Below are 13,191 nucleotides of genomic sequence, written 5' to 3' on the forward strand. Positions count from 1 at the left end.
AGTTTTAATAAAAAAAATAGTTTTAATTAGTTGTCTTATATATTAGGACATGCAAAAATACCTTATATTAATAGACTCATCTGCGGTGCCTTTTGATTTCATTGAACAAAATCTGAGGGGAAAAAATAGTTAACTTTATTCCTCTGAAAGGTGAGAGCTTTAGACAATTTATTCTGAAAGCTTCTGTGGATTTGTGATGGTGGAATTTCACTGTAATTGCCACCCACTGATAGGATTGAAGCCACTTTGGGGATGCTATTTCTAAAAAGAGCGCACAAATATGCAGCCCTTTTTTAAAATTAATTTGGTCCTATTATATTTAGTCTACAGAAAGTGCATCTGTTGATAAACAGGCCTCAACTTTCTTAAATAATTTCTTTCCAGAAATCCACTGGGTTAGAAACAATTAAGAAACGGTAACATAATTGGTCTTTTTTTTCCAGAATTATTTCTTAGGTCCACTTGATTTTTCATATCTCACAGTTGTTTTAGTGTTTATCATGGCTCTAACAAGCTCAGAAAGAACAATTCATCAAGCCTGCCAGATTTTGCCTAGCAAAGGCACGAAGCCGAGTTGCTAGGCTCATTCCTACTCGACTAAGGCTAGAGTGGGTTTGGGCTTAGCGATTGTCTGTTTTAATATTCTGCAGATATAAGAGAAACACAGGTCTACAAATCTACCTGCTATATTAAGTAGATAAATCGATGTGCCTTTTTAGAATGTTTAATAATGATGCAAAAATGAGCAAAGGCTGGTGTCGGGGCAACCTGTAACAGATGGTTTGTTCACAGAATGAACATTTCTCAAACAGCGCAAGTAGCTGGTTGTACTGTATATGAAAAATAAGATTTCTAACAAACTCTTGAAGAAAACATCTTGGGACCAGACAGGAAAAAAAGCTTCTTCATAGCTTCTGCAAAAGATACCTTGTCAAGAACCTTTTCCTGTCGTTGTTGTGGAATACAAGGAAAACGGAATAGCCATTGTTTAAGAAGATCTCCAGTGCTGTCTCCTGTGAAGACAAACCAAATGGGCAGCTTGCAAGAGGAAGGAGAAAATGCTTCCTTCTCTCTGTGACTTCAACGGCAATCATCTAGCCACTTGATCCAGGGATCTTGGGATCCCCTTGCTGCTGTCCTTAGGATTCACTGTCAGTGGTGCAGATCAGAGACCTCCAAGCATCTTCAAAAATTGCCCCTGAACTTTACATTTGAAGATACGACTAGTGAGTACGTCTATAAAGGGCGTTTGTTTTGAATGATAGAAAGGATTGTTTCCTGGACATAGCTACTGCAGGCACCACCTAAAGGCCAAAGGATTCCTGGCTCAGAACCACTGGCACATCTCTGCTGCGCGTTAACAGCAAACACACCCCTCCCCACTCAGGCAGTCGATCGATTATCCTGAAGGTGAAAACCTTCTAAGGTTTCTGTTCGGAGAACAATAGTTTCTGCTGAGTACTCATCTATGCGATTCCAATTCTGCTACTCCTTAAAACATCTCCCTGACAGGAACACTCAAGCTTGCAGGAACTGTCAAAACCCAGACAGGATACAAATTTGGGTTTTTTTAAAAATGTTTATACTTCACTGGTTTATTGGTGCTATTATTCTTGGTCTGTCCCTGATCAAGTTGAAGATTTAGAGCACATCAACTCAAATGCAGCTACGGAATTCATTCAGATATTTCAGAATTTTGCCATCCAAGGAAGCATTTAACAGTTTGTGCATTTATATAATAGTTGACGATTTCTTTCATTCTAACCTGTTGAGCATCCATCCAAAACCTTGTATATCTACTTTAGATGTCCCCTACTCAAAGGAAAGCCCAAAGACAGATAGCCAGTTCCTACCTGCAGAAGGAAACGCATTGGCCGGATCTCCCTAATGTCACTGTAGGAATGGCAGGAACACATGGGCTCCACAGCCGTGGCCTCCGTTGCATAGCACAAGTTGTAAATGAATGGCTCTCTGATGCTAGAAACAACCATGGGAAACGTGCATTAAACAACCATGGCATCATTAATTGGACTCTACTAGTGGCAAAAAAGGAGGGCCGTTGCCTGTCCCCTTTGGGACCTGGGGAGAGCCGGGGGGGGGGGGAGGTCAGCATCTCCTTTCCTTCTCTGGATGTAAAGCCAACTCTCTCCGAGAAACATGCAAGATGAGAGACCTGGTGCTCAGGTCTTGGTGAATTAAAATGAATCAAGCAGAAGTAAATGGAGGGGGGGGAATCTCCCTCCCTCCCTCCACAATTGGGATTGTAAGATCTTGCACCTTTTGGTGGTAGAAATATCCACACAGACTGTGGTGTGAGAATTTAAATTAGGATTATCTTTTGGTTATACTTGACACTTGCACCTCTTAGTTTTTTTCCTCCCAGATGTGTTTCGTTTCTGCACCTATGTCAGCCCTTCAGATCAGTGGTGGGTTTCAAAATTTTTACTACTGGTTCTGTGGGTGTGGCTTGGTAGGCGTGGCATGGCTTGGTGGGTGTGGCAGGGGAAGGTTATTGCAAAATCCCCATTTTTTTCCGATCAGAAGAGACTTGGAAGACAGAAGAATAGATGGGGGTGAAGCCAGTCAGAATTTTTACTACCGGTTCTCTGAACTACTCAAAATTTCTGCTACCGGTTCTCCAGAACTGGTCAGAACCTGTTGAAACCCACCTCTGCTTCAGAGTAAACCAGAATAAGAAACCTCCTCACAGGTTTTCAGGTTACAGTTCTGCCTGAACTCGGGACTCTTCTCTCTACTTTGGCAGGGGCTTTTTCCTCTGCCCCTTCCCATTACAAGTTGGGAAGAACTGGGATCTGGCCCCATGTGGACAGGGACTGTTTTGGCAGTAGCCAGCAATAGGCTGGGCAGCCACAGGTAGGGAACAACTTACCAGGACAAGCAATGGCTCGTGCAATAAACCTCCCCCAGGTGAGACAGGGTGAAGTGCTTGCAGACATAGAAGTGGTCGCGGCCAAGGAGAAGCACCCCTTCCGATGCTACGTGTCCATCCATCACCACCACCGACAGCCGGCAGGTAACCTAAACAGGGAAGATGGCAATGCACCTCAACGGCATGGCCGTCCTAACCTTGTCTCCAGTGCTCAATATTTTACCAATAAAAAATTAAGACACATTGACTGAGCAATACTCATTTCTAAATGGCCTTCCTTCTATCATGAAGCCTTATTCATACTAAAATAATGTCCCTGTTTTTCTTCAATAGCAGAGTCAGTTGCAAAGTTAATTAATCCTAACCATAAAAAGCTGCAAAAGCAGGCTGTCTTGAGTGGGTGAAAAATGCTTTCCTGATTAACAGTTTCCCTACCGACTGGAATGGGGGGGGGACCCCCCTGCCTGGCCCCCTCATTTCGCAACAGGAGAACACTGGGTCTGGAGAGAGTTCTGACCAGATGCGCCAGACAGACTAGCTGTGCTGCTTCTGCTTGTACCTGTTCATCTCGGACTATTTCCTGGAGGACAATTTTCCTTTCCACACAGACTTCCAAGAATTCCTCCGAATGGAGATGTTCACACAGGGCAGGAAAAAATGTCAGCTGATCTTGACCTGCTTCTCCTTCTCTAATCAGGGCTGGTGGTTCACCTGCATTAAAGTAAAAGGCAGAAATTGTGCACATTGTCATGGAACAAGAAGACCCCTTTACTAAACTCTTCGTTCTTTAACTGAAACTATAATCTTTGTTTTTATCACGTAGCTTAGGGACTCTGCCATATGAAAATAAAAGTATTTTAAAAAACAAAGCGTTTGATGCCCGCTCTTACAAAACACGTCAGTAGGTGGGAAGGTGAGAGTTGGAAATGTTGGGTTTAATAGAGATTGCCAGGCCTGGGTGGTCCTTGTGGTCAGGGCAGCATCTTCTATTTCATCCCAGCCTCTCATCTGGGAACATTACCTTGATTTTCCACATGAGCTGGAGCAGATGCGCCCTTCTGTGTCTGCTGGGCCTAGAAAAAGAAACGGTTTGAACTGCAAGGCACAGAAGATGGAGAAGGTAGCATCCGGAGATGGAGCCAGGCCGCATCTGCACAGGGGATGATTCGGATGCACCTGGAGCCAGCAGCCAGCAGCCAATAGCATTTACTGTAGACTCATATATCAGCCCCTCTATAAGCGGTTTACAGAGTCAGCATCTTGCCCCCAACAATCTGGATCTTCATTTTACTGATCTCAGAAGGATGAAAGGCTTAGTCAACCTAGAGACAGTCAGGATTGAGCTCCTGGCTATGGGCAGAGTTAGCCTGCAATGCTGCACTCTAACCACTGTGCCATCCCATCAGTTTATTTCCTTCGTGCAGGTGTCCAAGTCACCTGCAACATCATCTCAGCCAGTGGCAGGGAATCCTGTTTCCTGCCCTCTTCTTGTTTGTAATTGCTCTGCATCACAGGATCAATTTACTGGTCTGTTTTGTGCCTTTCTTGGCCTACGTTGTTATCCTAGGCCTTTGTGTTGCAAACCAAGAACTGCAGTAACCACTTTCCCTCCCAAATAACAGCATCATCAACAGGTAGCAAACCCTCGGCCTGCCAGCTCAGACTTTGAGTTCTTTTATGACACAAAGCAGCCTCTTTTTCACTTTCCTGGCAAGAGGAAACTGGATCCTATTTTCTTGTGTCCTGCCCGAAAGCAGGTTACCTTGTTTTGCAATGGTTCCGCTGTATGGTGGGCGATTTGGAACTGGATCCTCTTCCTCATCCGAGCAGGGCCTTCGTAGGCATCCAGGACCCACCTTGTGACAGGAGAAGCTACCGCAGACCCCCACAGGCCTCCCTTTCGAAAAAGCCGGTCTTCCAGCTCAGTCCAGGCTTTGGCAGACTTCAAGTGTATGCACAGCAACCTCTGTAGGAAAGAGACAGCAAAGTCTCCTCCCCTGTTCCTACTCCTACCCAGATATTGCCTCTGTGCCTTGGAAAGGAAAGGAGCGTCTTATTTATTAGAGGTGTGCAGTCACCTGCAGAAGCTCCAGGTGGTGCCCGGAGTGCCCCTCCTCCTCCTCCTCCTCCTCCTCCACTTTTTCTCCACAAGAGGCAGGTTGGGCTGAGAGGAAAATTCAAAATTACCCTGTAGCTAAGGATGGACTCAGACATCATCGCTTTCCCTCCCTCTAGTCCAGCAGCCTTAACCAAGGCCCCTATGGTGGAATTCTTTCTGTGCGAAGGCAGGAACTGACCATTCCTTTGGGAGCAAGGGAGGCCTATTGCTTTTGAAGGATTACCAGGACTCATAGACTGCCCTTGATTTTATTTAAATTCAATCGAAACTAAATAAATTGAAGGTAGTAGAGATGACTGCATTTAGTACTTTGCTCTACAAAACTTCACCTAGGCAGAATTGAGTGAGTCAAATCCTCTTAGCTCACTCAGTGAGGAGGTACTTTTTCCTGTAATCACTTTGAGAACAATAACTCCACCACTTCACTCTATTTTAAGCAGATAAATATCAAATCCCCTACTAGAAGCAAATTCAGGTAGTGACTGCTGCTATGTCACTGTTATCTCCCTGCTTAGATAATGTTTGCGTTACAAAAGACCAGGAAGAGAATAAGGATTCAAGGGAATTTGTTGCATGACAACTCTACTGAATGAGCATAATAATGATTTTAGAACTATAAGTTCTTTTCTCAGTCTTACTGTTTTCTTTCCTTCTTTGTTTTTACTAAGGTAAATTTCTCAGAGTTTCGCGATGGTTGCAGGTATAAATGCGATCAATGTAATCAATCAACCAATAAAACAATTCCCTCTCCTTTCTTTGATGTGTCCAACCAAAAAGACCTTGATCATCTAACCACTTGGTCTAAAATTTGGCAACTACGAATCTCAACAAGCAAATGCTCAGTCCTACATATTGGAAGAAAGAACCCAATCACTAAGTACATGCTTGATGGACATTACCTCACAGATGACCCCCACCCAGTCAAAGACCTTGGAGTTTTTATATCTAACGATCTAAGTGCCAAAGCCCACTGCAACTATATAGCAAAAAAGGCTCTAAAAGTTGTTAACTTAATTCTACGTACCTTCTTTTCCAAAAACACCACGCTACTGACCAGAGCATATAAAACTTTTGCTAGGCCAATTCTTGATTACTGCTCGCCTGTCTGGAACCCATACCATATATCTGATATCAATACAGTTGAGCGTGTCCAAAGGTATTTTATGAGAAGAGTTCTCCACTCCTCCGTAACCAATAAAATACCTTATTCCACCAGACTTGATATCCTGGGTCTAGAAAACTTGGAACTTCGTTGCCTTCGACAGGACCTGGGTTTAGCTTATAGAATCATCCGTTATAATGTCCTTCCTGCCAATGACTACTTCAGTTTCAACTACAATAACACAAGAGCTACCAACAGATTTAAACTTAATATCAACTGCACCAGTTTAGATTGCAGAAAACACGATTTCTGTAACAGAATTATCTATGCTTGGAATGCATTACCTGACTTTGTGGTCTCTTCTCATAACCCCAAAAGTTTTATTAAAAATCTATCCACTGTTGACCTCACCACATTCCTAAGAGGACTCTAAGGAGCGTGCATAAGAGCACAAATGTGCCTACCGTTCCTGTCCTATTGTTTCTTCCCCTATATATATATATATATATGCTTATACTACCTTGTTTCTCCTCATATATATGTTTATATATTATATAATCTTTTGTGTTATGCTTGTTATGCTTGTGTATATTGTTATGACAAAATTAAATAAATAAATAAATAAATAAATAAAATGTTTTGTTTTCCCTGCCAAGGTGACTTTTTCGTTTCTTACCTCAACGTGATCCTTGCATAAAACTGCATAGAGTTCTTGGCCAGTTCTCCTGCATTTTTCTATATATGATGTAAAATCCTGATTTAAAACAAAACATATTAATAAATTGATGTTTGTAGCAAAACATTTGTGCTTTACATTTGATGAGTAAAATTTAAACGAGTTTTAGAATTGTGCTAAGGAGTCTTGAGGTGAGAATCTTGCAATCTTTTCTGCCAAGGACCAACCTTTTGAAGGTCCCCACCCTTGACAGTCTGGGAGAATTTAACAAAGGGGGTGGGGGCGCTGTGCTTCCAAGAGAATGATGGCACAGACAGAAAAGAAAAAAAGATCAAAGAAGGGGGGGGGGAAATAAAGAAGACCAGAAAGTAGAAAAGGAAAAAAGGAAGAAAAAAAAAAAACCCAAGAAATTAACATTTCCTGTTAATGACTACTTTAGTTTCAACTGCAATAATACAAGAGCTACCAATAGATTTAAACTTAATGTCAACCGCTCCAATTTGGATTGCAGAAAATATGATTTCTGTAACTGAATTGTCTGTGCTTGGAATGCGTTACCCGATTCTGTGGTCTCTTCTCATAACCCCAAAAGCTTTAACCAAAATCTATCCACTGTTGACCTCACCCCATTCCTAAAAGGACTTCAAGGGGCGTGCATAAGAGCACAAACGTGCCTACCGTTCCTGTCCTATTGTTTCTTTCCCTATATATATATATATATGCTTATACTTCCTTGTTTCTCATCATATATATGTTTACATATTATATAATATTTTGTGTGATGCTTGTGTATATTGTTATGACAAAATTAAATAAAGAAAGAAAAATAAAATAAAGAAAAAGGATAACAGGATAACAGAAGGGACCTTGGAGGACTTGTAGCCCTTCTCAAGCATGAGACCCTATAGCATTTCATAGAAATGGCTGTCTGGTCTCTTTTCGCAAACCTCCAGTGGTGGAGCACCCACAACTTGTGCAGGCAGCCTCTTCCACCAGTTGATGGTTAAGTAGAATCGGGAAAGAGGCAGAACCAAAGAAAGAGGAGCTAAGACCGGGGCTGAAAGGTGGCAGCAGGAACCCAAATTCAAGATGTCAGCATTAGCATATTAACATATTTCAGCAAGAATAGAATGTAAAAAAAGTAGAAAGAATTTGTCCCACAGCAACATCAAACTTCGAGATCCATGCCAGGATATAATAAAGCAATTGGCATAGTTCCTTGGCTTCCAAGATTTGCAGCAGAAGGAACACATGTTCTCCTCTTGATGAAGAAATGAAAATGCAATGATATCCTTAGCGTTATCAGTGGTACTCTGTGGTTTGATCTAAGCTCTGGAAATGCAGACAGAAAAGCTCTTCCTGCAACCACAGAAATCACCCACATTTACCAGCAAATCAGCAGTTTTTAAAAAATGTCGTTTCTATTCTGGCTGTGAACTACGATAGATATCAAAAAAGGCATTCATGCTGCAGTGGGAAAAAAGTTAATATACATCATTAAAAGCAAATTGTCTGGCTGCACTGAGAGAAAAAATGGGTTGCCATGAGCAGTTCTGAAATGAATATCAGATTCAAAAGTCCCCTTGTGTATTTAATAGCATGCTAATTTACATTTTAATTACTTCCTAAGAAATCAAAGCATTTGTTGACAGTGGAACATAATGTCAGCTTCATAGAGCACTGTCAGTAGATGCTTAATGAATTTAATTAGATAATCAGTGGTGTTAATTATCTTTCTATTATGAAGATAAAGATGTTACACAAATGATTAGCAGAAATATAATTAATTATAAATTTGCTTGTTTGGTCTCTTGAAATTGAAATAATACACATGGCATTATAAGAGATTTGAAAAGGATACTGACATTGTGTACTCCACATACTGGTGAAGCACCGGCTGTGAAAAGGATGGCAGGCAAAACTCACATCTGGACAGATAACTTCTTAAAGCAGCCACTGGAAATTCTCCTGAGCTCAGAACAATAGACTTTTACCAAATACATCTAGGAAGGCACTACACATATGTCACAGAAGCATTATGTGCTTCCTTCAAAACGCAGTACACAAAGGGTCAAGGATACCATCTTTTGGCCAAGCCAAACAAAACCAAATAAATGAATTGCAGGTAGATGTGATTGTGAGTTGTGTTGCCTCAACTTCCTTTGATCTATCTGGGTGGGCAAAGGGGACTTGCCTGACTATGAGACTCAGGCAGCCTTTCACAAATTATAGCCGTTGTGTTAAAAAGCAAAGGGATTGACATAAATATTAAGGCAGACACCTAAAAATATGTATGCAGAAGAAATGGTTAAAAATTATGATGTCTTTGCAACTCAGCAGAAAATTATTACCATATTTTTCGGTGTATAAGATGCACCAGAGTATAAGACGTACCTTAATTTTGGGGGAGGAAAACAAGAAAAAAAGAATTCTGCCTCTGCCTACCTGTTGTGATCCAGGCCCAAGTATGTAGTAATAAATTTAGTCCGTGGAAAAACAAACTTTATTCGAACAGCTGGGAATTACTTCATTCCCAGCGTCGTTCAACTCAAAGTAAAACAAATGCCTCCCAACACAAATTCCTCAGTTATCTCACAAACCTTAGTCCAATTAGGCAAACGTCCAGAAGCCACAAAAACAAAGACATATACGAAGCAGAAAACAAAGCAGAAGATGCAGCTACAACGTTGTTTTCCGGCAAAGCTCAAATGCCGGTGCCGGTCTGTTTTAAGCCTTATGGAAGGGGCCAATCATCTCTTGGCCCTACTCCCAAGTTGTCCTCTCTGCTTGAGCTGCTCTTGCCTTCTGGCAGCTCTTCTCATGCATGCATTAGGAACAGGCTCCTCCTATTCCTCTGCCTCACTCTGGAGGCTCTGGAGTCCACACCTCACTTCCCGATGGCCCTGGCCTCACCTCAGCCTCATCGCTGTCCGACTCCATTGCCAGGTCTGTAGGCTGCTGATGGACCACAACACTACCAGCATCAAGATCAGCCATGTCCACACTTCCACTTGATTTTGGTAACGAGCAGCACAGATCTTTTTATCTGTTTAAAGCAAACCTTATCACTCTACATGCATTTAACTGGAATGAGTGGGGTGGGGGATGATTTTCATGGGGGCAAAATAGGGACTTGGCACCGAAGGCTCTGCTCCCGAGATGCCCCCATCTTCCTACCTATAGCTTTGGCGGGAGGGTTGGAGCACAGCCTGAGGAACAAACCTCTTCAGGATGGTCGTGGGGGGAGGGAATCTGTCCAACAGCTTTGGCAAACAAGGCGGGCCCCACAGTTCACGGCTGGTCACCCCTCTGGCCGCCCAGCGGGAAGCTCAGGCCAGACAATGGTCATGATGACTTCACTCCCCAGCAACGTGAGGAGCCACTGCTGCCGCCACCGCCTAATTCCCAGGAGCTGAGCCGAAAATGAAACGATTTCCTGATTCCAAAGGAAAGCGTTTTCGGGCAGCAGACCTGCTATCCCCTTCCTGATACCAAAAGGGGTGTGTAGAGGCAAAAAAAGTGCATCACATTTTAGGCGGCAGATCTAGCCAGGAGGAAAGAGGTGAGTCTGCTGAGGAGGATGAGGGTGCGCGGCTCTGCAATGTGTAATGGGAAGGAAAGCATTTTCAGGCGGCAGCACTGCAATCCCTTCTCCAAATCCAAAACAGTTCCCGGTTCCCTGCTGCACATTGCAGGGTAACTGGGTGCCGCCTGAAACGCGGCTCTGAGAATTGCATTGGGGAATCGGGCCAATGGGCAGTGGTGGCTGGAAAGAAGGGATGTTTCATTTTAGGGGCTCCCACTCGGCTCGGCTTGGCTTCTGGGCCTGGAGAGGGTTTAGAATAGAATAGAATAGAATAGAATTTTATTGGCCAAGTGTGATTGGACACACAAGGAATTTGTCTTGGTGCATATGCTCTCAGTGTACATAAAAGAAAAGATACGTTCATCAAGGTACAACATTTACAACACAATTGATGATCAATATATCAATATAAATCATAAGGATTGCCAGCAACAAGTTATAGTCATACAGTCATAAGTGGAAAGAGATGGGTGATGGGAACTATGAGAAGATTAATAGTAGTGCAGATTCAGTAAATAGTCTGACAGTGTTGAGGGAATTATTTGTTTAGCAGAGTGATGGTGGTGGCGGCGGCAGTGGCTCCTCACATTGCATTGGGACTGAAGTCATCGCAACCATTGTCTGGCCTGAACTGCCTGCTGGGCGGCCAGAGGGGTGACCAGGCGCGAACCGTGCAGCCTGCCTTGTTCACCAAAGCCGACGGGCACATTCCCACCCCTCCTAAACTATCCCGAAGAGGTTTGTTCTTCAGGCTGTGCCCCGACCCAGATCCCCACCGCCTGGAACTGCCTGAAAATGTCCAAAGGGTGGGGGCCGGCGGGTGAGCGGGGCTACATTCAGCGTGTAAGATGCACCCAGATTTTCACCCTCTTTTTGGGGGTAAAAAGGTGCATCTTATACACTGAAAAATACAGTAGCTATATGTACAAGAACTTCTGCTTGGATTGTAAAAACCACTATTTCCCCTTTTCAGTTTGGGGAAATTAATACGGTTTGTTTTTAAAGGTAAATTTGGACATTGCTCTTTGAAGTCTACATTTCTGTTTGCCAGAGGGGAGGGGAGAATAGCTGAATGTTTGAGCTGTAAGAAGATGCTCCATGTTGAGGGTTGTACTAGTGATAGTGAAGCTGTGATTCAGACATGTCAGTGAAAAGGCATTTCTTCTGAGAGGAAACCCTTCAGGGAAGCTTTTGGTTCAAAGTGAGGGAAGATTGGGGCAAAGTCATGTCTTTTGGCCAGAAAGAGGCAGAGCCAAAAGGAAAACCTCCAGTTGAAAGCAGAAACAAAAATTGGGAACAGAAGACCAACCTCCCTGAGGGCAAGACCACTTCCAACCCCTCCAGTTGGAAAGTCAGATGTGAGGCCACATTTGCTCAACCTCAGATACAAACCGGTTCATTCTTCAGGGTCAGATATTTTCAAATAACTTCTAATTAAAAATCCATATATTGATTTTAATAAAGGGTTCTCTCTTTGTTTTAAACATGATCTTACGGCTACTATGGCCAACTTCCCTCTATGTTGATCCCCTGCTGAGATCTATTCCAGGGGATGCCTTACACAGGCACAGGTGGCCAAAAGGCACCAAACCTCTAATTGGGAATGTTTCTGGCAAAAGGGATAGGATTCATGATACTCGCTTGGATTAAGAAAAATATGAAAAGGCAATAAACCCGGCCATGCATTTTGTAGGAGTGGCCCTGTCTTACCGCTCAGCTCCTGTACGGCTCCTAGCCCTGGAAGTCAGCCTCTGTCCGCCTGGACCTCCATCATCCGCCTCCTCTCCCCGCTGTCTCTGTACAGTTCAAGTTTGGGGAAGCAAAGCAGCAGACCCTCCAAAGACCCTTGGCAGCATGCCAGGTTAGTTAATTTCCTAAAGGACGTTTTGACCAGGGCTGATCTGCAAAGGCTCCTAAAAGGCTCAGATCTTCCTCCTGTCTTCTGCTCTGTACCTAGCTTGCTTATTATTGCCCATGTCCTTTAGTGACAAGACCGAGTGGGAAAACAAAACAATCTAGGAGGGAGCGGAAGTATAAATCATCCACACTATGAATTTCTTTTCTTTCCAAGGTGCACAGAAAAAAAAAACCCTCGGGTGCACCAGAGCTATAAAGAATATATCCTGTCTGTCTTTGGATCTGGAAGTCCCAAAGATCTCCTATCAGTCATTTAGCACAACTAATTTTCTTGAAAAGCACGGGGAAAAAAATATAATTGCCTGGAGCAGAAAGAGAGCCAAGAGTTGGAGCCTCAGTTGCACGTCACACTACAGGGAAGTGTCTATCAGATCTTGAAGCGTCAGTTGCTGACATTACCGAAAACAACACAAAATGAGTAATGTTCCCCTGTAATCTGGCTTCTCCTTTAATTACAAGCCTCTTCTTTAAGAAAAGAAAGACAGAAGATGCAGAAACCTCAATTTCATGCACTTGTGCCTGAATAACGCGTTTACTCGGCCTTTTCCAGATGGCATCCTTTCCTACTATGAGAACTAATGATGTGGGCACATTTAGGGAAAAACCAATAATAGTCTTTAACCTTCAACAGCAAATACAAGTTGTACAAAATGTTCCTTGGGATACATTAACAAATATCAATTACTTTGCTCACTGATGTGTAATCAGCTGTAATAATCAAAATTAATTTTAAGAAATAATTAAACAGACCCCAAGGCAAATATATGGTGCCAGCACTGAACAGTAACATGCATTCCCATCACACCTTGAAGGAAGTTACTTAGGCTGAATCTCTTTCTCAGCCAACAAAAGCAGCTACGAAACCAGCCTTGAGTTTGTCCACCAACCCTTTGCTGCACTT

General features: G+C 43.0%; 1 protein-coding gene across 1 annotated transcript in view; it reads right to left on the reverse strand.

Annotated features, from left to right (window-relative positions):
• The window catches only part of WDFY4 (WDFY family member 4), a 151,811-nt gene that overhangs the window by 60,015 nt on the left and 78,605 nt on the right, over window positions 1-13,191 (reverse strand). The window contains exons 42-49 of the mRNA XM_058186274.1: window positions 6,788-6,865; window positions 4,653-4,922; window positions 3,912-3,963; window positions 3,450-3,601; window positions 2,891-3,039; window positions 1,854-1,977; window positions 928-1,013; window positions 62-112 (exon numbers count right to left, since the gene is read on the reverse strand). Of these exons, the coding sequence (XP_058042257.1) occupies window positions 62-112; window positions 928-1,013; window positions 1,854-1,977; window positions 2,891-3,039; window positions 3,450-3,601; window positions 3,912-3,963; window positions 4,653-4,922; window positions 6,788-6,865 (962 nt within the window). The remainder of the gene's footprint in view (window positions 1-61; window positions 113-927; window positions 1,014-1,853; window positions 1,978-2,890; window positions 3,040-3,449; window positions 3,602-3,911; window positions 3,964-4,652; window positions 4,923-6,787; window positions 6,866-13,191) is intronic.

The sequence above is a fragment of the Ahaetulla prasina genome, chromosome 5 (genome assembly GCF_028640845.1).
Source record: "Ahaetulla prasina isolate Xishuangbanna chromosome 5, ASM2864084v1, whole genome shotgun sequence".
NCBI classification, from domain to species: Eukaryota; Metazoa; Chordata; class Lepidosauria; order Squamata; family Colubridae; genus Ahaetulla; species Ahaetulla prasina.